Genomic DNA, 27,659 nt, shown 5'->3' on the forward strand with positions numbered 1-27,659 from the left:
ATCTCTGCTATTCACAAATATGCTTTCCTGCCGGGCTGTCCCTGAGCGTTCCTGTGGCCTGGCATTTCACAGGAAATACCTATATTGCCAAAAATAGAAACTGTGTTACGTCATCATCATTTGCTGAGGATTTCCAAGATGGCGGCAAAGGTAAAGCGAAAGAATAGACACAGCAAACAAACCACGTTTTCTTCTCTATTCAGCCTTACTTTCATTTTAAAATGCAGGATATTACCGGATATTAAACTTCCAAGGTTTATGCGTTCTTTCTTGAAAAATGCGATATCGCGGGAGTTGCTAGTAAACATTGCATGGTGATTGTGTAATCAAAGCCGAAAGCAGCGCATTGAATCGCGGCATTGATCATGAGTAATTCATTTCATGAAAATGTTAGGTTTACGGTCGACGTGTGATTGCAGCAGGATTGACCAGTGTTCTTAGTTTGACGACACTTTGTTGCAGCATACACACATCCATACATGTACTCAGTTATTGGTTGTCCCATCATTGACCAGTAAAGAACCTTACAGAACCAGAAATAGGCAAGAGCAGAGCCAAGACTACAAAAGATGTTGATCAGCATGTCTTCTCACTTCATTACAATGTATTTTGTATCATGCTTTTATAAAGGCCTGTCCTTGCTTAGTTAAATTATGATAATGTTTATTTGTCACAATATCTGTACATTAAAGGAGATGGGAAACTTCACAAAACAAAAGGAGATCCACACAGTCACACTTAGTATCACTATCACTATCAGACATGTATGTTGAATGTTAAAATGCTTAACTTTATGCTTCGAGTTTGACCCTATTTCATTGGTTAATATATATTTTCCGTTTATTGTTTGTTGCAGGCTGCAAGTGGAGAATTCTGTGTTCCTAGTGACCAAAATATAACAATGTTCTCAACAGCTTCGTGATAAAATACGTAACACTAACATATTTTGCACAAGAAGTTAAAAGGTGTTGTTTTTTTTAAACTGAAACTCACCAACCACCATGAGTGGGTCTCCACAGCCCGGGACCTCACAGGAGGTTGAAGGGGAGAGAATGGAAGATGACCCTGGTGGGGCCACCCAGGCTGATACAGATGGACTGTTTAAGGTGCGTGCAGTCTAGACATTGTTGATATTGTATGTTCATTATTTCCAGCACCCTGGGTCAGGGCGTTTGCAATTTTCTCTCCCCCTTTCCTTACCTAGATGGTGGGTTCAAGTGCTAGTCTTTCGGATGAGACGAAAAACCGAGGTCCCTTCGTGTACACTACATTGGGGTGTGCACGTTAAAGATCCCACGATTGACAAAAGGGTCTTTCCTGGCAAAATTGTATAGGCATAGATAAAAATGTCCACCAAAATACCCGTGTGACTTGGAATAATAGGCCGTGAAAAGTAGGATATGCGCCGAAATGGCTGCGATCTGCTGGCCGATGTGAATGCGTGATGTATTGTGTAAAAAAAATTCCATCTCACACGGCATAAATAAATCCCTGCGCCTTGAATATGTGCGCGATATAAATTGCATAAAATAAAAATTAAAAATAAAAATAAATCCCTGCGCTTAGAACTGTACCCACGGAATACGCGCGATATAAGCCTCATATTGATTGATTGATTGAGCACACTCCTTTCCTTTTTTTTTTTTAAAGCTGTGTGGTGTCTAATACAATAGTAATAAAATCGATAAAACATTAAGAGAAATTATTGTGAAAGTGAAGGTGCTTCTTTGCTCTCAAAAGAAAGCAAATGACGAAGTGGTTTGCATACATGTATACATCAACTGTTCAGAAAAAAGGCATAATCTAAACTTTCCCCCAGTTTAGTCCAACAAAAGTTTGAGTTCATGTGTTAGGCAGCAGACCCGGCCAGTCTTTATGTTGAGGGAAAAATCTGTTTGTTGCTTTTAATTTTCTATGCTTTTCAAAATGTAAAGGCTGGAGAGTTTTAGTTCCTTTTATTTTCTATACTTTACAACATGTAAAGACCGTTTTCTAATTCTCTTGTTCTGCCTTGAAAACTAATGTCCTGTCTGGATCCATGTTGCAGGTGGACACAGGTCTCATCCCACAGGCTGCGCTGGATGACCAGACCACAGAGCTGCAAGGATTAGGTCTCAGCGTCTTCAACCAGGATGAGTTTGAACAAGGTGTGTTAAAGTGATATGTGTGTTTGTATTGACTTCTCTGTCGGATATATGCATGTAGGTTATGTGTATGTCTTAACACGGTATTGTTAGGTCCCTTTGTTCTTATGTCTCAACACGTTATTGTTAGGTCCCTTTGTTCTTATGTCTCAACACGTTATTGTTAGGTCCCTTTGTTCTTATGTCTCAACACGTTATTGTTAGGTCCCTTTGTTCTTATGTCTCAACACGTTATTGTTAGGTCCCTTTGTTCTTGACTTCAGTCTTTGTTTGGTTTTTATTATTATTATTTTTTTCATAACAAATTCCAAGATTGTGTGAAGAAGATTTAAACTTACAAAAGGAATGTTATCTATAAATGGGCATGGTGAGCTGCAGGTTTTTGCAGAGATTCAGAGTTAAATGGGAAAATTCTATAGACCTGGAATTGTTCATATTCAGGTCTTGTTTAAATTGTGTGTTTTCAGGTGTGATGAAACAGGTGGACAAGGCTATGGCCAATGACGAGGCAGAACGTCTGAAGCGCATCCTGAACAAGGAACTTGTCTCCATCCGTGATGACATCAGGTAAAGAGGATGGTGTCGCAAACTGCATGAGAGTTGAGAATTGTATTTTTGACAGTAGAGGTTAGCTTCCTTTTATGGTAAGTGGCTTACTTTACCTAGTAAGTCAAGCATGAATAGCTGATCATGTGAACATAATGGAATTTCACTAATTTTTGCACTTGCATTGTGAAAATTGTAATTGTGGACATTGTCAAAATTGAAATAATGGAATTGGTGGTAAAAACAAACTGCACACGTGTTTGCACTCCCATATGTACAGATTTTTGTGTGTAGGAAGCTTATGTACGATGATGTGTCAATATTGTACTTGTAACAAAATATGCTGTCTGTGTGTTTGGCAGACTTGTGGGAGGTGAGCTTGACCACATCAGGAAAGCGGAGAGTACAGTACAACAGCAGAACGCTACGCCCAGAGAAATACAGCGACGGCTTGAGGCAATCAGAAAACAGAAGGACAACAAGGTGAACGTTTGTCAACTCGTGTGAAGTAGCTGGTGTTTATATATATTTCCCTTTTCCCAAACTCCTCCCTTGCCCAGCAATTGAAGTAAGAAGAGGCACACTAGATGTGGTATAAGTCCATCTGATGGAATTTTAGGGTGGATGTTTAATTAAAATAAAACATTATGGTAATGCCTGTAAAATGAAGCCCTTTTTCTGCAAGAACACCTCCTGATACAGAACACTTCATGTTTTCCTTTGGTATAAAGGGATGGTTGCAATATAAGGAAAGTTTGGATTTGCTTGCAAGGGTGTCCTCTCTTCACATAGTACCTCTGTATTTGATGTCCTCTCTTCACATAGTACCTCTGTATTTGATGTCCTCTCTTCACATAGTACCTCTGTATTTGATGTCCTCTCTTCACATAGTACCTCTGTATTTGATGTCCTCTCTTCACATAGTACCTCTGTAGTTGATGTCCTCTCTTCACATAGTACCTCTGTATTTGATGTCCTCTCTTCACATAGTACCTCTGTATTTGATGTCCTCTCTTCACATAGTACCTCTGTAGTTGATGTCCTCTCTTCACATAGTACCTCTGTAGTTGATGTCCTCTCTTCACATAGTACCTCTGTATTTGATGTCCTCTCTTCACATAGTACCTCTGTAGTTGATGTCCTCTCTTCACATAGTACCTCTGTAGTTGATGTCCTCTCTTCACATAGTACCTCTGTAGTTGATGTCCTCTCTTCACATAGTACCTCTGTATTTGATGTCCTCTCTTCACATAGTACCTCTGTATTTGATGTCCTCTCTTCACATAGTACCTCTGTATTTGATGTCCTCTCTTCACATAGTACCTCTGTATTTGATGTCCTCTCTTCACATAGTACCTCTGTAGTTGATGTCCTCTCTTCACATAGTACCTCTGTAGTTGATGTCCTCTCTTCACATAGTACCTCTGTAGTTGATGTCCTCTCTTCACATAGTACCTCTGTATTTGATGTCCTCTCTTCACATAGTACCTCTGTATTTGATGTCCTCTCTTCACATAGTACCTCTGTATTTGATGTCCTCTCTTCACATAGTACCTCTGTAGTTGATGTCCTCTCTTCACATAGTACCTCTGTAGTTGATGTCCTCTCTTCACATAGTACCTCTGTAGTTGATGTCCTCTCTTCACATAGTACCTCTGTATTTGATGTCCTCTCTTCACATAGTACCTCTGTATTTGATGTCCTCTCTTCACATAGTACCTCTGTATTTGATGTCCTCTCTTCACATAGTACCTCTGTATTTGATGTCCTCTCTTCACATAGTACCTCTGTATTTGATGTCCTCTCTTCACATAGTACCTCTGTATTTGATGTCCTCTCTTCACACAGTACCTCTGTAGTTGATGTCCTCTCTTCACATAGTACCTCTGTATTTGATGTCCTCTCTTCACATAGTACCTCTGTATTTGATGTCCTCTCTTCACATAGTACCTCTGTATTTGATGTCCTCTCTTCACACAGTACCTCTGTAGTTGATGTCCTCTCTTCACATAGTACCTCTGTATTTGATGTCCTCTCTTCACATAGTACCTCTGTATTTGATGTCCTCTCTTCACATAGTACCTCTGTATTTGATGTCCTCTCTTCACATAGTACCTCTGTATTTGATGTCCTCTCTTCACATAGTACCTCTGTATTTGAAGAGATGCAAAACTATTGTAATCAGTTGGTTTTTGGCTCACGAAGTGTAGCCTATGCGATCGTAACTTTGTCTGTCTGTGCGTTTGTGCGTGTGTGTGTGCGTGTGTGTGTTTGTGCGTGTGTGTGTTTGTGCGTGTGTATGTCTGTGGTAGAAACTTTAACATTTCCGAGTCTATGTGTGAGTGGTTATCCAAGACTATGGATAAAGCTCGCATAAGATTACGTCACGGTCAAAAGTGTTTGACGTCAATTAATGCATCATGACGGCATGCCTCCCTGTAGTCTTTCTCTCTTGCGTGGTGTGTGTGGTCTCGGTCATTGTTATTTTGAGCGGGCCGAGACTATTTGGCAGTCGTGTCCCTGTAAGTAGGCTACATGCAGACAGATCTAGATCTAGTGTCTCTCTTTCTTGCACAGTGTCACCTAAGCTTACTGTGTGTGTGGGTGTGTATGTGTGACGGAGTGATTGAGTTTGTGTTACTGTTTGTCTATTTCTTACGTGAGCCTTGAAGGCTTCGCCTCTTGTCTTGTATGCTTCACAAGGAAAGTCCTTTGTAAGTTCCTTATTGGTAATTGATTGGTTTTTGCAGCTGAGCCAGCTGAAGACCTTGAAAGTCAGAGAGAAGGTTGCAACCACCAAGCTTCAGAAAGCAGAAGAAGCAGCGAACAGGAGGGAGAGTGAGGAAGATGAAGAAGGTAACCTGACTTAGTTTGTAACAGCATACTTTGAGTGTCATGAAAATTTTCTCAAGCAGTGGGAATGATCATAGTGAGTTTATAGTAGTTGTGTTTTGCTCATATAATTATGCCTGTGATTATGATAAGTCTAAATTGATTTTGATAATTGTGCAACATTTATTTGCAGGTGGGGTGCTTGTTTATTTTTACTCCACTCATTTGCAAAGACAGTTGGTACACAACTGGTTTGTCCAATATTTGTTATACTGCAAGTCAAGATAGGTTCTTCTACTGTTGAGAACAAATTGAGTTTTTTTCACTTTTGCTGTTTTTCAAGATTTACGTTATGAATTTATTTCTGAGGCATTTTTTGTTCTAATTGTGTTTGAGAAGAAGGCAGTGTCACAGACAAGATCTTGGGAGAAATGAACGGTCGACCCAAGAAAGAATCCGAACGAGATCGCATGATTCGCTTGGGAATGATGACTCCTTTCGGCACTGTCATCAAGACAGCACAAAAAAACTCACCACCTGTCCCAGCCACAGACTTTGAAAAGTTTCTTGTAGAAGAGAAAGGAAAAGGTGGAAAGAAGAAACCTGTTAGAAAGACATCCATATCTAACTTATCTCAAGGCAGCAGCAACACTCATTCTCAGAACTCTACCTCAGAACATTTATCTCAGCATCAACCCTCGCTCTCAGAGAAAAAAGCCAGCAACATGTTTGACGAAAAAGACTTCAGAAATTATGACCCTGAAGTGGACTACACACAGAAGCAGTATCAGAGAAAACGACAGTACAAGATGACGCACAACTTTAGCGAGGATGCTCGGCTGAGTGGTGATGAGTACCAGGATGAGGATGGGGAGTGTTTGGAGAGTGACGAGGAGTACATTCCGGACAAGACTGATATGCGTCACATGTCTGAGCCTGATACAGAGGATGAGGATACGAGAGGTATGAATAGCTGCAGCATGCCAAAGGTTGCTTTGCCAAAAGTTTTTGTGAAAATGTTTGTATCGGATATTGTGGAAACATGAATTTTAAAAGCTTTGGGACATTAAACATCAGGCTAGGTTCTTATTACTTTTGCTGAAAAGCAAGATTTAGTTCAAATTTTGAATGAGGACATCTGTCAGCACCAGTTTTTGTTGTTGTTGTTGCAAAATATGACCTATAATGACCTATGACCTATGACCTATAATCCAAGCTTATTCAGAAAAAATGACATCTTTGGGATGGAGTCGGTCAGTACAAACTTTTGTTTTCACGAAAGCAATATCTACTTACTGCAGACTCACAAGGCTGTTTGAAAGTTTGTCACTAAAATTATATTGATCAGTGTCAAAAAAGCAGAAATTTAGTTTCTTTAACAGCAGGTCTCTTTTTCAGGAATACCACCTGCCAAAAAGTTGAAGAAAAAGCCGCCTGCCAGAAAGACAAATGCTGTGTACAGAAGGAGCGATGATGAAGAGGAGCAGTTTTCGCAACCAATGAAACAGAAGCGAGATCGCTCCATCACACGTGAGAAGGATGATGCGGATGAGAGTTACTATCTCAAAAGACTAAGGTTTGTAACAGAACATTGGCAATGGACAATGGTCGGAGATAACCCTGTTGGGTTTGTATGGATTGTGAAAGAGGAAATACTCTTGCTTATCCTACATACGTGAGAGAGACACCCGTGAGATAATAATCGTTCAAATCACACGTGTGTATATCATGTAAATGAGGTCATTTCAAGCAAGTCTGGCAGGGACCTGTCTTTCCACTGCTTATGATGCCAAAGTCACCGAGACAAACGTCATTATAGAAACAAAAATTGCGCTCGCTAATTACCCTCGATGAATCTTTAGAACTAATACGTCACGCCACACTTTCAGAGTGACGTTTCTTTGCTTTGACGTAATAGATTGCACGAGGCTTTAGAAGAGATTGAGGTTCCAAAACAAGCGTCTTCAATTTAGCTGCCTCGTCTGCAAGACATTTTCAGTAAAATACACGTAAGTACAGTATGTAGGATAAACAGAATACTACATGGCTTGCTGTGTCGTACCAGATTTACACTCGTTGCTTTTTCAAATAGTGAACAGCTCGCTTTCGCTCGCAGTTCAATATTTAAAAAAACAACTCGTGTAAATCTGGTACGACACAGCAAGCCATGTAGTATTCTCTATTTTTATTGAGGCAAACTTTCCCATGTGACATCATTAGCCAGTCACTAACGAGGGGTGTGTCTAAAACACGTGGACAAGATGCACATTTGAAAAGTTTGCCTCACTAAAAGCAAGAGTATTCACTCTTTCACAACGCATACACACCTGACAGAGTTATTTACGGAGTCCCGTCTATTGCCATGCCATGCCATGAAAATATACCATGCCATGCCATGAAAACCAGTCTCTTATTTGACATTCTGGTATTTAATGTAGATTGGAATCTGAACAGGATATTGGGGTTTGAAAGTAAACACTGTATGATGTGTAATCAAGATTTGATCAACTAGAATTTGTCCATGGGTACAGGACAAATTGGTGCTGTCTCTGGTTTTTATAATGTGTTCTAACAGAGCTGCCTTTTCTTATGTTTTTATTTTATTTTAATTAATGGGTTTTTTTATCTTTGCCTGGGTAGATAGATCTTTACTGCAAAACAGATGAACAAGACTTTGGATTTAAATCAAGCTGTTTTTTTCCCATTCAGGCTTCAACAGGAGAAGGATGCTCGTGAGGATGACAGTGGAGAAGACGAAGAGTTTGATGGCGGTCTGGTTGTCCCTGGAAAAATATGGAAGAGGCTGTACAAGTAAGAGAAAAAATCTGAAGATCAAGGGCTTATCTTATATGTCATAGTAACAATCTGAAGATCAAGGGCTTATCTTATATGTCATAGTAACAATGCCTTCTGTTAAGCTTGGCAGTCAGAAGTGTATTCCCAACAATTAATATGTGCAGCTATGTGTGGTAGTGATTTAACACTAATCTAAGTATGAGGACAAGTTAATCCTGTTTGTGTGGGTAGCGAACGACGAAGAAGAAGAAGAAGAAGTTTGTGTGGGTAGCGAACGACGAAGAAGAAGAAGAAGAAGTTTGTGTGGGTGACACTTTTTGCCTTCTTACAGTCGAACTTGTTTATAACAACCATCTAAGAGACAGACCAGAAGTGAGTGTTATATAGACAGGTGGTTGCTACGGAAAGGTGATTGATGCAGGTAATTGTTGCAGGCAGGTGGTTGTTATTGAGAGATGGTTGCCAGGGGAACTCTGACTGTATGTCAGATATTGTTTGATCTGGACATATGCTTTGTAAGCTTCAAAGACTTACAATTAGTTCTGATGCCTGTTGCAAGGATAAACTGAGATTAAATTACATATTCTTACTCCGAGTCACATATTAGCATTGACGCAGTCGAGATGCTAGGTTGACTGAAAAACGCTATCCCGTCTATAGTATAAGGGAAGCAACCCAAGCAAAAAAGTAGCAAGCTTGCTACCCTGGGTTGCCTCCCGTAGCGTGCATCACGCCACAGATCTCGTACCCGATACGAGACACCCTCATTCGACATCTTTCAGCCAGAGAGACAGGTCGTGCTTGATTTCGCTCCTAGGCCGGTTTTGCTGTCTGCTTGACACCTACCGGCCTCGGCTCCCCGTCTGCTCATAGCTGTTTCTAGCGGTGAGATTGTTCCTTTTTGTTGTTGTTTGCATTGTCATTCTGCTGAGAATTTTTCCGTCCGCGGACTTACGAATTTTGCTCAGTAGTTTGTTGCTGTGGCCGCCATTTTGGTCGCCATTTTTCGCTTACACGTGGTGTTTTTTGCTGGTTAGTTTGGGTCCGTGCTACGGACTTTGAGCATTTACCAGTAGCATTGGTAGCTGCTTGTAGCTGGTACGTTAGTGCTAGTTTATTCTGCTGAAGTTTTACGTCCTAGAGACTTGTGTATTTTCAGTAGTTATTTTTCTCGTGTGACAGCATGTCTGATAGTGAGAAAAGCGAGCGGCTAAGGCCGAGGTTAGGGGCAAAGGCCCTGTTAAACCTAAGTCCTCGGCTTCCACCTCTTCTGCTAGGAACCCCACGGTTCACGTTTCTGACCCGAAGACTAACTTCGTTTTTCCTGTGCCTATTTAGGCTCCGGAGGAAACTTCGTCTGGCTCGCGGGCGGCGGGTGTGGCCGCTACCACGGCCGTTTCTACCCCTGTACCTGCGCCGGAGGCTGGCGCTCTTGTTGCTAGCCTTTTGTCTTCTTTGATTCCAGAAATTCGGACGCTCGTTCGTACAGAAATGTCGCGGACGGACCCTGTTTCCAGCTCTGCCTCCCTCCCGGGGGTGTGCGACCCTCGGTCGTTGGCTGCCTTTGTTCCTGATCACCTGTCCAGCCTGCTGGCTTCTGTGATGGCTCTGGAGTCCGTGCACAGGGAGGCGTTTCTCTTCTCGGCCGGCGCTCGGTGGCTTCCGCTTGCGGGAGTGCACCTGAGCAGGTCCCTTTGGGGGATACGGTCGACACAAGGTATGTGCTCGCAGCAGCCGTCCGCGGCAGCTGCACTTCCGGTTCCCGGAAGTAGTGGTTCACTGGTTGCGGACAGACCATGGTCCCCTCCGTTTCGAGCTGCGCTTTACGTAAGCAGTCGTTCGCGGCAGCTTCCTTTCGGCTCCGGCCGGAAGTGGTGGTTCACTGGTTGCGGACAGACCATGGTCCCCTCCGGTTCGAGCTGCTCTTTACGTAAGCAGTCGTTCGCGGCAGCTTCCTTCCGGCTCCGGCCGGAAGTGGTGGTTCACTGGTTGCGGACAGACCATGGTCCCATCCGGTTCGAGCTGCGCTTTATGTAAGCAGCCGTTCGCGGCAGCTTCGCTTCCGGCTCCGGCCGGAAGTGTTGGTTCACTGGTTTGCGGACAGCCCATGGTCCCTTCCGGTTCGAGCCTTGCCCTGCTACAGCAGCCGTTTCCGGCAGCTGCTCTTCCTGCCTGGGCAGGAAATGTAGGTCAAACGGGTCGTGCACAGTCATCTGTCACTTCCGGTTCCGGCCTAGGGCTTGCGGCAGCTTCGCTTCCGGCTCCGGCCGGAAGTGTTGGTTCACTGGTTTGCGGACAGCCCATGGTCCCTTTCGGTTCGAGCCTTGCCCTGCTACAGCAGCCGTTTCCGGCAGCTGCTCTTCCTGCCTGGGCAGGAAATGTAGGTCAAACGGGTCGTGCACAGTCATCTGTCACTTCCGGTTCCGGCCTAGGGCTTCCGGGTTGTGGCTTGCAGACTCCTCAGCACCAGCTATGGCATAGTTCTGCTGTTGCGTCTGCACTCCCTGCTCCTCCCGGCTTTTCCGGTTCGGTTCCCGCTGCTTCCGTTGTGTCGCCGGTGAATTTCGAATACGGTGGTTCTCCTGGGCATACAGGCTTTTTGCCTCTGTTGGGACAGCAGCAGCCACCCACTTCGGTGGTGGCCGCTAGCTCCTCTCTTCAGCTGCCTTCGGTTGTTGGTGACTCTCATCTTCCTCTTAGTCAGGGGTGCGAGTTTCATCGATGGCCAACAGGATGGGCGTTCGGCTTACGGCCTTCCCTCGCAGCGTCATTTGTCGGGTTCTTTTGGCTATGAGCCGTCCCCTTCAGGTGGCGTTTCGGACTTCGGGTCCGTGTGCGAGGAGCAGCTGCCTTCGGCGGCTCTGGCCAGCTTCCGAATTTACGTCAGCAGTCGTTCGCGGCAGCCGCTTCCAGCTCCGGCCGGAAGTAGAGGTTCACTTGCTAGTGCACAGACTACTGTCACGTCTGGTTCGAGCCTTGTCCTATGACAGCGGTCGCCCGCGACAGCTGTTCTTCCAGTTCTGACCGGAAGTGTAGGTTCACTGGTTAGTGCACAGGCTACTGTCACGTCCGGTTCGAGCCTTGCCTTACGTCGGCAGTCGTACGCGACAGCGGCACTTCCGGTTCACGGAAGTAGTGCCTCGTTGGAAGGTGGACAATTAATGATCCCATCCTGCTGGAGCTGCGCTATACGTAAGCAGTCGTTCGCGACAGCTTCTCTTCCGGCTCCGGCTGGAAATGTTAGTTCATCGGTGTGTGGGCAGCCCATGGCCCTTTCCGGTTTGAGCTTTGCCCTTTGCACGGCAGCCATTTCCGGCAGCTTCGCTTCCGGCCTTGGCAGGAGGGTAGGTCAAGCGGGTAGTGCACAGGTTACTGTCACTTCCGGTTCTGGCCTACGGCCTACCTTTGGGTTCCGAGCTTCAGCTCGTAGGTGGCTCAGCACCAGCTTTGGCATAGCGCTGCTGTTGCTGCCGCACTTCCGGCTCCTCCCGGATTTTCCGGTTCAGTTCCCGCTGCTTCCGTTTGGTCGCCGGTGAATTTCGAACAAGGCTTGCCCTATGGGCATACAGGCTTCTTGCCTCTGTTGGGACAGCAGCATCCACACACTCCGGTGGTGGCCGCTAGCTCCTCTCTCCCACTTTCCTTGGTTTTTGATTCCTCTCATCCTCCCCTCAGTTAGGGAATGAGCACAATCGATTGCCAACAGGAAGGACTTCGGTTGGCAAAGAGGAAGCAGCTACTTCTGGTTTGAAGAATCGCCCTTTGTAGCTTTTCGCCTTTTTGCCTTTTCGCCGAGCCCCCCTCTTCGGCAGGGGGTGGCCTCCGGCGTCGGTTTCGTTGCTGGTTCCTCAGGGTTCAGCTTCGGAGCCGGCATCGGAATGCCTTGCCGCTCCTGCGCAGGCTTCCTCCTTCGTGCCCTTAGCGGACCAGAGGAAGTTGCCTTGGCCAGGGTCGTCTCGTAGCCGCCTGTTGGCCTTTCCCCGTCCGCGTGCACCGTTTCCGGTCACGCCGGATCTTCTTTCGCTTCTTACGAAGCCGTTGAGGAAGGATTCGGTTCTGCCGCTCTATGGGCAGAATCTCCTATTCTCTGAGGAAGGGGGCTGACAACTTTTGGAACTCAGTTCCATTTCCGAGACTCTCCTGCGGGCGCTTTCTCGCGCTCTGGCAGATTCCTTGGCGCCCTTTCCCCTTAGTAAAGGGCAGGACGCGGAGGAAGTGTCTCACTCCTCTCCACACATACAAGGGTGAACGAGGCACAGATGAGGCTGTCCTCTCTGCACTATTTCCATGCGGTCTCGTGCGGAAGGGACTTGTTTCTTGCCCACTCCCGGTTTTCTGAGGAGTCGACAAGGAACATTCTCAGTTCGTCATCCTTGGTGGACGGTCTCTCTCCGGCAGCCTGGCCTCTCATGCCAGAAGCAGGGGATTGAGACCAACAGAGAACAGCGGTTCCCTTCTTTTGAGCTTCAATTTGAAAGCAGCGAAAGCAGGCCGCTCATAAGCAGGCTATACCTAAGTGGACTCAGCCTAAGCGGCCTACGTCCTCAGCTCAGGTGAGATTGTTTCTTTCACAGCCGTCATAGGTACGCTGGGTTTTTGAAACAACAGCCGGCCTTAGGGCTTCGGGGTTTTAGCCTCGGCGGGAGCAACAGCCATTTCATCCGTTGGAGGTGGTGGTTGTTGCTTTCCTTGTGCTTGTGGCTTCGGGCTTCGACATTCTTTCTCTTTCCCAGCGTATGGGTGCTGAGAGGTCGATTTCCGTTTAAAAGGGGGTTTCTGCCTTCGGGCTTCCCCGTTTTCTCTTGCCACGAGCTTCTGGACTCGGTCCAGGTTTGTCTTTCGCCGAGTCTGACTTTGTCTTTCTCTAGCGATCAGACTCGTTCTGGTGTTTCGCCCAAACTTAAGGTTCACTTGAGTTGGCCTCGGAAGTAACATTCAGATTTTCCTGAGGGTGCATTGTCTGGGCATTGCATGTTTGAGAAGTCATTCTTGGCTTGTCACTTTTTCTCAGGTTTTTTGGCTACTCCTCCCCTTTTTGGGCAGAGGTCTAGCTAATGTTCCAGTTTTCTCGGTGCTGGCCTCTAGGCCAGCATCTTTTTCGGCGGCCGAAACTTTTGGTTTCTTACTGTGCCTGTGTACTTTGAGTACTTTGGTGCAATGGCCGGCCTACGGGCAGCAAGGCTCTCGGCCTTAGCCTGTGTTATAGTCTCCTGCCTGTTGTGTTGCGACTTTGGCAATTGGTTCTTGTGACTGCGGATTTCGTCTCTTCCTCTTCTCCATCATGCTTGCATGATGTGAGTTGGGACGATTTCTGCTGGGTTGGGCTTCCGGCCTGGTCACCCCTTTTTCACTTGCAACTATGACTATTACTGAGAACTCTGGTCTCGGGAGGCTGACGGCTGGTTCGCTTCACGGTTTTCCGTCTTTCTTACCAGCTTCGTCCTTTCTGTTTCGGGTTTTTTGATTCATTTTCAATTACCTACAAGCAGTCTGCTCTGCGATCACGCTGGCTTTTGTCATTTTGTTTCCGGTCTCCGGTCACATTAGGATTTGGCCACTGCGGGTCCGCATTTGCGGTGCTTATGCACTACCTTAGGTCGCTTCGTCCCCTTTTTTTTTACCCCTCTCTCTGCTTTCGCAGGGATGGGCAGGGGACGACCGGTGACCGTCTCCTTTGAGTTTTGCTCATTGAGTTGGACCCTGGTACTTGATACTCAGGCGTCTCTCTCTTTCCGGTTTGGAGTTTGGTCACTCTTCCGGAGCTGACTGTTCTCTCAACGGCCTTTTGGGCCTCACTCCATCCCAAAGTTTTCTTACTTTGGCATGGTTGCCTTATGGTCTCCGTGAGGGTCGGTCCTTTTCAGGGCTTAGCCGGCAACCTTACGCACGGATCTTTTCCAGGCCATTAGCATTTCCTTCCATTTAAGGGGGGGGGGGGGGGGGGGGCAGCTTGTCCTTCCCTCTACTTGGTCGGGTTTATCCAAGACTGGGGTCCTTTTCCGGACTGTTTTACGGTTCAGAAGATTGGAAGAAGTGCTGGGCACAGCTTACTGGCTCTCTGAGGTCGTCTTTCGCATTTCTTGCCTGAGAGACATCTCGGCTGTCAATCAGGGTGGTTCTCGGTCCGTTTCTGTCCTTTGGCAGTGGGCCAGTTCCTGGCAAGGGTTTAGAGTGAGTCAGTGGTTGCTTTCTCACGGGATCCTTTCCTGACTTTTGGCAGTGGGCCAGTTTCTTGGCAAGGGATTTTCTTGCCCTCCGCCTTGTCATAGCTTATGCTATCTTTCCCTCGGCTCGGCCCGAGCTCATTTCCAGGGCCTGGGCCTCCTCCTTGGCCTTTTTGGCCTATGGGGTTTGGATGATGTCCTGCGCACAGCTTCTGGCGCTAGGATTTTGTCTTATTAGGTTCTGCAGACATTGCTGCCCTCTGTCAGGATGGGTCTCGGCCTATTCCTTCCTTGGCGGCAGCTGGCTTTTGTCTCTCCAGAACTTTAGAGTGAGTTTGAACTTTTTGATCTTACCCACCACCTTGTTGGAGTTATCTGCTAATATGTGACTCGGAGTAAGAATATGTAATTTAATCGAAAATTTTTAATTAAATTTTCATTTGATTAATATACTTACCCGAGTCACATAGGTAATTCCCTCCCACCTTCCCCGCTTTTAGTTTCTTTGTATTCTAGAAGTCGAATGAGGGTGTCTCGTATCGGGTACGAGATCTGTGGCGTGATGCACGCTACGGGAGGCAACCCAGGGTAGCAAGCTTGCTACTTTTTTGCTTGGGTTGCTTCCCTTATACTATAGACGGGATAGCGTTTTTCAGTCAACCTAGCATCTCGACTGCGTCAATGCTAATATGTGACTCGGGTAAGTATATTAATCAAATGAAAATTTAATTAAAAATTTTCGATTCTCTGTGAGGCCAGGAAGTATAAGGAACCTTCTTTCCGTTCAAATTACATGATGGGAATTCCCCCGAAAGCGGCGTGTGGCTTCCTAAATGGCGGGGGGTAAAAAAAAGTCATACACGTAAACTCCCTCTTGTGCAAAAAACGTGGGAGTTTCAGCCCATGAACGAAGAAGAAGAAGACATGATGGGAATGGTTGCTTGGCAGAATTTTTTGGAAATTGATAAAAAAAAATCATCACTTGCAATTTCAGGTACCAGAAGACGGGAGTTCGGTGGCTGTGGGAGCTTCACTGTCAGGAGGCTGGAGGAATCATCGGCGATGAGATGGGACTGGGGAAGACAATCCAGATGATTGCGTTCTTAGCCGCCCTCAGGACCAGCAAACTACGGTCCAAAGAATTCAGGTGAGAACAATTGTTTTGTGGTTATCATTGTGCTGTTTTAATTTTCAGAATTGATAACAAGAGAATTTCAATATAATGCACTTTGTGTGACTTGCCTGGCTAATGTTTGGTTTGGTGATAAATACACACACACACACACACACACACACACACACACACACACACACACACACACACGCACAGGCACACACACACACCACACAGGCACAAACACACACACACACACAGGCACAGGCACACACACACACCACACAGGCACAAACACACACACACACAGGCACACACACAGGCACACAGGCACAAACTGATCCACACATGCTCAATCATCTCAGGGTGTATGCTTCATCTCTCCACCAGTGTGCTGTAAAATCTGTACATTGCTGTTAATCAGTTTTAGTTTGTGCGATTTGTTTGAAAAATTTGCTTTATTCATCACTTAAAAAAGATAATACCTTGTATTAATGTGGAATACATGGTCCCCAAGCTGAAGAAAGTTGCGTTTTATTACTGACAGGTATGTTGGGCTGGGACCGTCAATGATTGTGTGTCCAGCAACAGTGATGCACCAGTGGCTGAAGGAGTTCCACATCTGGGCGCCTGACTTCAGAGTGGCCATTCTGCACTCCTCGGGCTCCTACACTGGCTCAGAGGTACTTGAAACTCACTTGTGCTTCAAAAGTATTATGTCATTGTTGTTTGTGTTTTTCTGTATTTGTGTGTAACTCTGCATGGTACAGTGCATTGCCCTGTAGCCCTGTAGCCCTGTAGCCCTGTAGCCCGTCGTTTGTTGAAGGTTATTTTTGCAGAGTCTTCATTTGTAAGCGCTCAGCAACAAGTGATGATATAGTGCAAAGATAGCTCTCTTTTTTTGTGTTCAGAATCAGATCTCTCCTGAAGCAGCTTCTGGGCAATGACCCATGATGTTTTATTCCAGACAGATCTAGTCATACACTGTCCTTACTCTTCTCCATTGTATCAGTTTATCATTTAAGAGACGGAGGTATGGACTCAGAATGCACAATGTTAGCAATTGTTTTACATTTAACTAAACAGCAATGATCACGGAACGATCATGGTGAATACTGATTTGTGTGTGTGTCAGGCCCAGCTGGTGCGAAACATAGTGAAGTCAAATGGCATCTTGGTGACATCGTTCAACACCCTGGTGATCCAACAGGAGGTGCTGCTGCCTTACAACTGGCACTACATCGTGCTGGATGAGGGTCACAAGATACGCAACCCTAACGCACAGGTTACCCTCTGCTGCAAACAGGTATGCTGGCCTGACTTTTGCCTTGAGTTGGATGGAGTTTATGATACTTGTTTTGTAATGACAAGATCGTGCTGTTCAAAAGATTACATTATCTTTCAGTTCAGGGCTGACCGATAGCTAATCATTAACTCAACGTACAACATTTACAAAGAAGTTTTATAGATGACGGTTAAGGGTGCATTTCCAAATTTTTGTCAGGGTTTTATGTTTTCTGAAATGTATACTTGAAGGTGCATTAAACAACAGAAACAAATAAGAAAGATCAAACATATAAACATAAAACTCCTTATTAACCCCTTCACTGCCACAGTATAACAGCATTATCCGAACGGTCTATGGGAAAGAACTGTGTTTAGAACCCCTACAAGTACTTGGACAGTGGTTATCTCCCATTTAGTTTTCAGAAATGTCCTGAAATGTTGTTGACACAAATCCCACGTATGAGATACGGTTATGGGCGTAGGACAAACCGAAAATGACCACGTATTACATACGGGGTGGGCAGTGAAGGGGTTAATAGCTTATCCCGCGAGCTGGGACAGGCTGATCTTTCTTAACCCAGTGTGGGATTTTTAGTGGGGCGACCACCCCCAACCCAGCGCGTCCCCGGGTGGCGGATAGGGGAACGGTCTTCAGATATGGAGATCAGCCGCTTGCGGCCGCGGACCAAACTGGCTCCGGGTGGGATCCCGGAAAATCCTCCCCCCTGTGCTCTCAGGGTAGGACGTACGGGCCATGAGCTAAGGGTGAGGTAACCCCGACAGAAAACCCCGAATGCTGAAGACGGAGGACCCGGGCCGCACGGCGCATTCTAACAAACCACGGGTACACGCACTTACGCAAATGATGACACAATCAACCAGCACAGATGGAAATGGCGCTCGCCCATTGAGGACCCCCCAGGGTGGAGCAGCGTCGGGTCCCATGCCTCAAAGGGACCCAGCCCCAACTACTGGAGGTCCCTCCCGTCCGTCTTGTCACGCCAGGGGACGCGGGAGGAAAGTGACTGGCACCACCACAACCAGGAAGAAGTGTGGCCGTCACCAACTCCCTTGCAGACCAAACTATACGGCAGTCGACAGGAGTTGGAGAAAACGACAACATTTATCACCAGTGCTGGACTGATTGTGTAACCTCTGCGAACGCCAAGAAGAAGAAGAAGAAGAAGAAGATCCCGCGAGTGGTTACTATTTCCCGTCTTCCTCCAATACACATTTTTAAACTTTATTTTGAAAGTTGAAAATGAACATTCAGCAATCAACTTCACTGTACTTAGCTGTGTCCCCCATCTTTCAGTTCCGGACGTCTCATCGCATCATCCTGTCAGGGTCACCAATCCAAAACAACCTGAAGGAGTTATGGTCCCTGTTTGACTTCGTATTTCCGGGGAAACTAGGGACCCTGCCAGACTTCCTGGCTCATTTTTCCATCCCCATTGTGCAGGGAGGCTACTCTAATGCCACACAGGTTCAGGTGAGAAATAGGCCTTACTTTACTGTGATTAGGTGATGCATATATACCTTTGGATGGTGCTGGCCACATTTGAATTTTATCACACACTGCGAACATTCATGGAAAGATGGTAAGGTGAAAGCTTAGTATTGCAGAATGACTGGGAGGTCCGCAAAGCATGCCAGGCTTTGAGCCTTGAAGTTTTTGTATCATTAGGAACCATTCAGTAAACTTTGAAGTGTGTGAAAGTGAATAAAAATGACTTTATTACACAATTTTGATCCTTACGGATATGTTCCATTGCACAGACAAGTAGAGTGAATGAATGCACTGTAAGAATAGCAGAACACGAAGTCAATTTTCATGAACATGTCTGTGCTGTTGTCAGCTGGCATCTCAGACAGCAGTGAAACATAGAGAGTAAGGATAAGATTTTATATAGTCCATGAGGGTAACCTCACAGAAATTCGGGCTGCTTTCTCCCTGGGGAAAGCGAGCTGCCATACAGTATACGGCGCTACCCATTTTTTTTTCTTTTTCTCCTGCATGCGTGTATTCATGTTTCCAAGCCCTGAGACTTAATGCCGTGTGAGATGGAATTTTTTTACACTTTATTTCAAGTCACACGGGTATTTGGTGGACATTTTTATCTATGCCTATACAATTTTGCCAGGAAAGACCCTTTCGTCAATCGTGGGATCTTTAACGTAACCCTCTACATTTACAACAACAGTGACTAATGTTGATAAAACGGCATTGTGTTCAGGTGGAGACAGCATACAAGTGTGCCTGTGTGCTGCGTGACACAATCAACCCATATCTTCTGCGAAGGATGAAGGCTGATGTGCAGGCGAACCTGGACCTTCCTGGCAAAAGTGAACAGGTATGGATAGTGACTATTGAGGGATGGCTTATTAAAGAGTGTGAAGGCATATATTATAGACTGGAGGAGGTGGCACAAGGGGAGGAACAGAGGTATATCAAGTTTGACTGATGTACATACATAAATCCAAAAGAAATAGACTGCCAACGGTTGTTTTTTTGTTAGGCCAAAAAAAAAATAGGTCTGTTTACGGTAACCCGACTGACCCTAGTTTTTAGGCCCGACCCTAATCTTTTTTTTGGATCGTCTGAAAAAGAAAAAAAAAATGCATCCAAAATAGAGCTGTTTGCGCTCAAACAGCAGACGACAGAAGGGAGGTAAGCTCAAAGTACTGTTTATAGTTATGTTGGGCAAAAACAGGGATTGATGAGAAGAAATGAACTGTGAAACATAGAGAGGGGAGAAAAAAAATAAAAAACGACCTACCGACCCTATTTTTTCACCCTATGTTACCGTAAACAGACCTTTTTTTTGGGGGGGGCCTTATGAATATATTGTTCTAATAACTAACATACCTTTCTTGATTTTTAATTCTTATGTATTTACATAATTGTTGCAGGTGTTATTCTGTCGGCTGACAGATGAGCAGAGAGATGTGTACCAGGAGTATCTGGACTCACGGGAGTGTCAGGCCATTCTCGCAGGAAAATACAAGGTAAGGAAACTAGCTTTTTTCTTCGTCTTTGCAATTTTAAGAGTTTTGCAAAATTTCAAAAAAGTTATAGAAGAGATTCGCTTGAATGACAGGTTTTAAATTACAATTATTGTTGAATGTATGACCTCCAATACTATTGTTGTAATCGCTCACACTTTTTTTTGTCCCGGAAGTCTTATCGCTCACAGCTAACAGCAATTGTCAAACTGCAGCACAATTTCGAACAAGCAAATGAAACCGAATTCCTTAATTCTGGAATATTTATGCTCTTGTTTTTCACCAGGTGTTTGCAGGCCTGATCAACCTGAGAAAGATCTGCAACCACCCAGACATCTGCACAGGGGGACCTCGAGTGCTGGTGGGTCAGGATATCTCCGGAGACCGTGAGCTGGAGTACGGCTACTGGAGGCGCTCCGGCAAGCTGGTGGTGGTGGAGGCGTTGCTCAAACTCTGGCACCAGCAGGGACACAAGGTGCTGCTGTTTTCACAAAGCAAAGCTGTAAGTCTGAGTTTTGTTAAGATCTGATAACCAAAGGGAAGTAAATGCATACTAGATGTGTACTGGAGTAAGCAAGAGTTATTCGGAACCAATCTCCTGGCACCTGAGAGAATAACAAGCATTAAAATAAACAAGCAACTTTCATCCTCTATGATTTAAATTAAAAAAATGTAAAAAAATTGTCTCAAGTATTACAAAACATTTTTTTGTGGTGATGGTTGTGGTTATGAAAAAACAAACAAAGAATTGAATTCAAGGGAAAATGGCTTCAGGTCATCTACATTGTCATGTGAACTACCTTGATTCTGAGGAGTAAAGAAAATATAAATGTTCATGTTGTTGATAGAATAAAACACGTTTTGTCTTTATATAAATGTAGAACATGGCGATGGGTCATCTTCACTGTCATTTGAATGACCTTGATTCTGAAGAGCAAAGAAAATATAAATATTCACGTTATTGCTGATGAAATGGAACATTTTTTATCTGTATATAATGTAGATTGGGAACTTTCAAGTATGACAACTGTTTTCCATAACCACAACAACAACGAAAGTTGGCTTTTGTCCGTTATGCTTGTGTAGAAACAAATTGACCGGATTTGTTGTGTTTTGCCATTTAGATGCTGGATATAATGGAAGACTTTGTGCAAGATCGCCAGTACACTTACCTGCGTATGGATGGTACGACGCCTATTTCCTCACGACAGCCCCTTGTCGCACAGTTCAACAAGGTTTGTGACTGTTTGGTTTTGATGTAAGAGAACGGATTTGGTTTTTTTGGGTGGCAGACAGACGTCGGGGAATGTTTGTGGTTCATTTGAAGAAGCTTACACAACTGACCAGTAGACATTTGTTGGTAGTCATTTGAAAAGAACAAACTGAGAGCTGAACAGTTTCACAACAAAAATACAGTGAAACTTCTGTTTTAAAACTCCCTCTACTTTAAGACCTAGTTTTCTTAGATTTTCTCTTTATATTGGGGGGGGGGGGGAGATTCCCTCTCTGTTTAGAACTCAGATTTTGGTAGGTCTGAAAAGAGACAGACCACTGCAACACTAACGACATTCGATGTTGCCAGTAGACGGGCGCTGTGGCGGGTTGGGTTGGTAAGACGTCAGCCTCTTAATCGGAAGGTCGTGAGTTCGAATCCCGGTCGCTGCCGCCTGGTGGGTTAAGAGTGGAGATTTTTCCGATCTCCCAGGTCAACTTATGTGCAGACCTGCTAGTGACTTAACCCCCTTCGTGTGTACACGCAAGCACAAGACCAAGTGCGCACGGAAAAGATCCTGTAATCCATGTCAGAGTTCGGTGGGTTATAGAAACACGAAAACACCCGGCATGCTTCCTCCGAAAGCGGCGTATGGCTGCCTAAATGGCGGGGTAAAAACGGTCATACACGTAAAAATCCACTCGTGCAAAAACACGGGTGTACGTGGGAGTTTCAGCCCACGAACGCAGAAGAAGAAGAAGAAGATGTTGCCAGCATCACTAGTTTCTCTTTGTTAAGCTTGATTTTCAGGTTGATTTTGCGATTCAATATTCCTCTTATTTACTGGACAGCAGCAGGAAAGAGACTGTTTATTTCTAACATTTCTGTTTGTTTATTATTCAGTTTTCCCATTCATGCTATAAATAATGAATCAAAATACAAAAACACAAAAAATTTAAACTTTTTTAATTTTTGATTTTGGATCGTTAGTAGTCTTTGTTTCTCATTTATTGATAATAAATTCTTTCCTGCAGACCAAGTCCATCTATGTGTTCCTGCTGACCACACGTGTGGGTGGGCTGGGGGTCAACCTGACAGGTGCCGATCGTATCATCATCTACGACCCGGACTGGAATCCCAGTACTGACATGCAGGCACGAGAACGAGCATGGCGCATCGGTCAGACACGGCAAGTCACCATCTACAGGCTTCTCACCTCCGGCACCATCGAGGAGAAAATCTACCACAGGTGAGGAATCAGCAGTGGAAATATCTGTTATGAGAGAGCAATTCAAGTTTTTCGCCCTCACAGCCAAGCCATCAAGGGCATGTCTTTTCATTTTCTGTTTCATAATTTTGAAAGGAATTGTGGCAAAAAAATAAGTTCAAATCTGAAAGTTTGCATTTTGTTTTTGAGATTTGCAGCCAAGAGAATATTTATTACTGTGATAGTGCATATCTTCTGTTCTTGAAGTTACGCAGCAAGACCTCATTACTAGGATAAAGTAGCACTTAGTGTACATGCAAAGACTTAAGTAAATTGAGACAGATTTGTTTAATTTAGGCAATTTTTAGATTAGATCCAGTAATATACCCTACAAACCTCTCCGCTTCTTCTGCAGACAAATCTTCAAGCAGTTCCTCACCAACCGTGTGCTGAAGGACCCGAAGCAGCGACGCTTCTTTAAGTCCAACGACATCTTTGAGCTGTTCACTCTGGGCAGCAAAGATGAGACCGGCACCGAAACCAGCGCCATCTTTGCCGGCACGGGTTCCAACGTTCACATGCCCAGACGCAGTGCAGTGGCCCCCACCCCCACCCCCAAAGCTCTCAGACCCAATCGCTTTGACCAGATGAAGAAGGAGAAGGAAGCGGCAGCAGCAGAGGAGGAGGAGAAGAAGAAAAAGAAGAAAGCTGATGAGCCGGAAGAAGAAGATTCAAACAGTTACGGTCTGGACATGTCCGAGATGGAAAGGATGCGTGAATTTGCACGAAAACTCAGCCGGCAGATGGAAGAAGCCAAGAAAAAGAAGGAGGGGGTTGCAGGATCTCAAGGTAATGGTGAAGCAGAGAAGGATGACGGAAATAAAAGCAAGAAGAAGTCCATGAAGAACGTTGAAGAGCGATCGTCTGGCAGCAAGTCATCTTCGAAACAAAGGGAACACAAGAAGAAAAAGAAGAAGAAGGACGCCAGTAAGCATGTAGTTTTGATATATTTTGTTGGTCCTTATATTGTTTGTGTTTACGAAGAAGACAGTTAGAAAAGAAGATTTAAAAGTACCTAAATGACATAGTTGAACAATAGTTGAAAGTCATGTTGAGATGTTTTACTCAACATTTTGGAGTTTGGAGGTGTGGATGACAAGTACGATTACTATTTTGTTTGCATGTATAACTGTGGAAGACCTGCACCGAACCTGCGATTTCCTACGATCAACAGGCCTAAGATTATAAGGGACACAACTGTCAAACGCTGAAGAAGAAGAAGTTTGCATGTATATTAAGGGGAAATGTTGGGCCCAATGTGCATCAACATGCATGTTCTAACAGATTGGCTTTTTGGTCCACAGAGTTTGAAGGACAGCGCATCCCCAATCTTGTGAAGAGCTGTGGCTATCAGCAGCAGGGGGCGGAGCCAGAAGGAGAACCAATGAACAACAAGCAGCAGGATGACTATGTCCTCAGGAGACTGTTCAAGAAAACAGGTATCAATCAATCAATCAATCAATCAATGAGTCTTATATCGCGCATATTCCGTGGGTACAGTTCTAGGCGCTCTGCAGTGATGCCGTGTGAGATGAAATTTTATACGGCCAGTAGGTATGGACAATGCTGTCTGATGTTACTGCTGAGCATTTATAGCATGCAGGATAAAAGATTTCGAAAGGAATTTGTTCTTGTGTAAAGATGTTTGTTAGGTAGTGCATCTTAGTTTGTTTGCTACGTTGAAAGATCGGGCCAGCTGAAATATTATCATTATGGTAGAAGATCTATGGTTCAGAGGAGGACCTTGGACTTACAGCCTAGTATTGTCGAAGCTGTGGAGTTGACATCTGCGTGTGCAGTGATGAAGAAGTATGTAACACAAAAGGTATAAATTGACAAGAGTACATTCACAGCCTGTGCTGCTTTAGATAACAGGTCCTGAGGCAAGTGTATGTGTATATTCATGTATGCATGCATATGTGCATGTTTATAATTGCATGTGCTTGTGTTTAAGAATAAGACACCTCAGCTGTTTAGTTGTGTTCAATGTCAAACTGTCTGGTTTTGTGCAGGTATCCAAGGAGTGATGAAACATGACAAGATCATGGAGTCTGGCAGAGCAGACTTTGCCCTGGTGGAAGCAGAGGCAACCAAAGTGGCGAAGGAGGCGGTGGCAGCTCTCAGGCGCTCTCGGTCCATGTGCATGCCTGCTTCAGCCGGAGTTCCCACGTGGACAGGAAGCCATGGCAGTGTTGCTTCAAAGTACGCTTCATTTGTGCTCATTTGCCCTCCACCCAGCCCTTTCAATCACATTTTTCCCCCGCACCATCTCCGAATGGAATAAGTTACCAACATTAATATCATCGGCCCCCTCCCTGGAGTCATTTCACTCCCGTCTCGGCAGCAGTCTCCTGCAGTCGGGCATGAGAGCCCCGTGAACGCACTCTCCCCTGTACATAGTTTTAACCTCCCCACCTTTTTAATCTCCCTGTTTGCCGGAGCTAGGCACTCTCAGTAACAGTGACTCAACCGCAGGACTCTGAGACGTTCGCAAGAACCCAGTCCTCTAGGGAAGAAGAAGAAATTCCATGTTTACTTTAGATAATAATATGAATTTAACTCATGATTGTCATTTTTTCTCAGGCCACGTTTTGGACAGAAGAAGAACAGCCTCCTTGCCCCCACCAAGCCAGGAGAGGCTCCAGCCAAACCAGTGCAAAAGAAATCAGAAGTGAGAGAAATGATTTTGTCTTTGATGCTTAAAGTGGTCTAAAGTATTTCACTGTATTTTCAATGCATGGTAAATCTAGGGAACTTGCTGCTGGTCTAGTACAGCACACAGGGGAAATTGAGATGGGATGAATTTTTTGTAAAACAAATCAGCTGTTCCCTACGTAGATTTTGGTATGGATAGGAAGTGAGTGACACAGTTGGAGAGGTTGTATCCACTCAGAGAGTTAACCTGACATTTCTTGAAATACGAGATCTTATTACCAAAAGAATGGACCATACAGTTCTGAATTGAAGAGAATGTCATGCAGTTTTGACATCTCCTTGGGGACAATTTTGTTTATCATGTGGAAATCAATGTACAGTGTATTTATATTCCAGTAATAGCTGGAAATTAACTCCTTGCATTAAAGAAATGATTGTGCACATGAATTCTTTCACGTCAGTTGTTTTCTGTTTTCAGAAGTCAAGCAAGAAAGCCAAGGAGGAGAAGGAATCCCTGTTTGACGGATCTCAAGCTGGAAGCGTTGCACTGTCAGCCAGCCAAGGCCTGTTTTCCTCATCAGACCTTCTCGTTCGTATGCACAAACGACAAGAGCTGTCCACCACCAAGACTCCCACCACCTCCGACGCCGCTGAAGATCTCCCAGAGGCTGCTGGCAGCAGCATCAACCACAACGACACAGAACTCTTGGAAGACATTCGCAACTTCATTGCTTTCATGAGTGACGTTAACGGGCAGGCCACCACTCAGGAACTTATCACCAACTTTGGGCCTCGGCTTCCACCCAATGAATCCGCCAAATTCAAGGCCATGCTGCTGCAGATTTGTGACTTTGAGAAAGTGGCTGGTTCGGGCAGATGGATTTTGAAGCAGGAGTTTAGATAGCGGTCCTCAATACTTGAACCGGTGAAATAAGCTAATCAGAACATATCAGGGGAGATTAGAGAGAGAGAGAGAGAGAGAGATTTTGAATTTTTTTTTTATACTCTCAGCTGTGTGGCAGCTCAGTGATGACATTTTCAGTGATTATGCAAGAGTTATTAAAACTAGGTTTGATGTAAAATTTACTTAATCAGGTAACAGTAGTGAGGTCTCAAACTCAGGATGCATGTGTCGCTTTTTCATACAATTGTTCAATTAACCTGTGTTTGTTTTGTCCACATGAAACACTGAAAGTGACTGACTCCCGAGGTTTTCTGTGTTTGTTTTGTCCACATGAAACACTGAAAGGGACTGACTCCCGAGGTTTTCTGTGTTTGTTTTGTCCACATGAAACACTGAAAGGGACTGACTCCCGAGGTTTTCTGTGTTTGTTTTGTCCACATGAAACACTGAAAGGGACTGACTCCCGAGGTTTTCTGTGTTTGTTTTGTCCACATGAAACACTGAAAGGGACTGACTCCCGAGGTTTTCTGTGTTTGTTTTGTCCACATGAAACACTGAAAGGGACTGACTCCCGAGGTTTTCTGTGTTTGTTTTGTCCACATGAAACACTGAAAGGGACTGACTCCCGAGGTTTTCTGTGTTTGTTTTGTCCACATGAAACACTGAAAGGGACTGACTCCCGAGGTTTTCTGTGTTTGTTTTGTCCCAATGAAACACTGAAAGGGACTGACTCCCGAGGTTTTCTGTGTTTGTTTTGTCCACATGAAACACTGAAAAGGACTGACTCCCGAGGTTTTCTGTGTTTGTTTTGTCCACATGAAACACTGAAAGGGACTGAATCCCGAGATTTTCTGTGTTTGTTTTGTCCACATGAAACACTGAAAGGGACTGACTCCCGAGGTTTTCTGTGTTTGTTTTGTCCACATGAAACACTGAAAGGGACTGACTCCCGAGGTTTTCTGTGTTTGTTTTGTCCACATGAAACACTGAAAGGGACTGACTCCCGAGGTTTTCTGTGTTTGTTTTGTCCACATGAAAAACTGAAAGGGACTGACTCTCGAGGTTTTCTGTGTTTGTTTTGTCCACATGAAACACTGAAAGGGACTGACTCCCGAGGTTTTCTGTGTTTGTTTTGTCCACATGAAACACTGAAAGGGACTGACTCCTGAGGTTTTCTGTGTTTGTTTTGTCCACATGAAACACTGAAAGGGACTGACTCCCGAGGTTTTCTGTGTTTGTTTTGTCCACATGAAACACTGAAAGGGACTGACTCCTGAGGTTTTCTGTGTTTGTTTTGTCCACATGAAACACTGAAAGTGACTGACTCCCGAGGTTGTCTGTGTTTGTTTTGTCCACATGAAACACTGAAAGTGACTGACTCCCGAGGTTGTCTGTGTTTGTTTTGTCCACATGAAACACTGAAAGTGACTGACTCCCGAGGTTGTCTGTGTGATTCTCAAGTAGGCTGGAAGTAGTGAGACTTTGCTGCTAGCTTTCCAAGGCAGGAAGCGACCCAAATTTCCCAGAAAAGGGATAATAAAGTGATGGAAATTCTTGTGTATGACTGTACTAATTGATAGTTAGAGTGTCTCGAAGAATGATGAACATGTGAGCTTGCAGCGATCATCCTTTCATGAGGATGGTTAATTAATTTCAATGCTTTTTATTCTCTTAGGTGCCAGGAGATTGCTTCACAATAACTCTCCTTTACTCATTACACATTTAGACCAC

General features: G+C 44.8%; 1 protein-coding gene across 2 annotated transcripts; it reads left to right on the top strand.

Annotated features, from left to right (window-relative positions):
* Window positions 1–128: 128 nt before the first annotated feature.
* On the top strand, window positions 129–26,607 carry LOC138960349 (DNA excision repair protein ERCC-6-like). 2 transcript variants are annotated; one of them, XM_070332232.1, is made up of 23 exons: window positions 129–150; window positions 857–1,106; window positions 2,048–2,147; window positions 2,612–2,711; window positions 3,053–3,173; window positions 5,441–5,546; window positions 5,919–6,485; window positions 6,921–7,098; window positions 8,232–8,333; window positions 15,477–15,629; window positions 16,144–16,279; window positions 16,732–16,902; window positions 18,199–18,375; window positions 19,121–19,237; window positions 19,797–19,892; window positions 20,176–20,391; window positions 21,014–21,124; window positions 22,137–22,351; window positions 22,725–23,296; window positions 23,674–23,808; window positions 24,382–24,571; window positions 24,953–25,040; window positions 25,503–26,607. In XM_070332232.1, exons 2-23 carry the CDS (start codon window positions 1,002–1,004, stop codon window positions 25,926–25,928), a joined length of 4,182 nt encoding a protein of 1,393 aa, XP_070188333.1. In that variant the 5' UTR covers window positions 129–150; window positions 857–1,001; the 3' UTR covers window positions 25,929–26,607. The 2 variants fall into 2 exon arrangements, with proteins under 2 accessions (XP_070188333.1, XP_070188334.1); XM_070332233.1 differs by having other exon boundaries at window positions 5,922–6,485; window positions 25,503–26,606.
* The last annotated feature ends 1,052 nt before the right edge of the window (window positions 26,608–27,659 follow it).

The sequence above is a fragment of the Littorina saxatilis genome, linkage group LG2 (genome assembly GCF_037325665.1).
Source record: "Littorina saxatilis isolate snail1 linkage group LG2, US_GU_Lsax_2.0, whole genome shotgun sequence".
NCBI lineage: Eukaryota > Metazoa > Mollusca > Gastropoda > Littorinimorpha > Littorinidae > Littorina > Littorina saxatilis.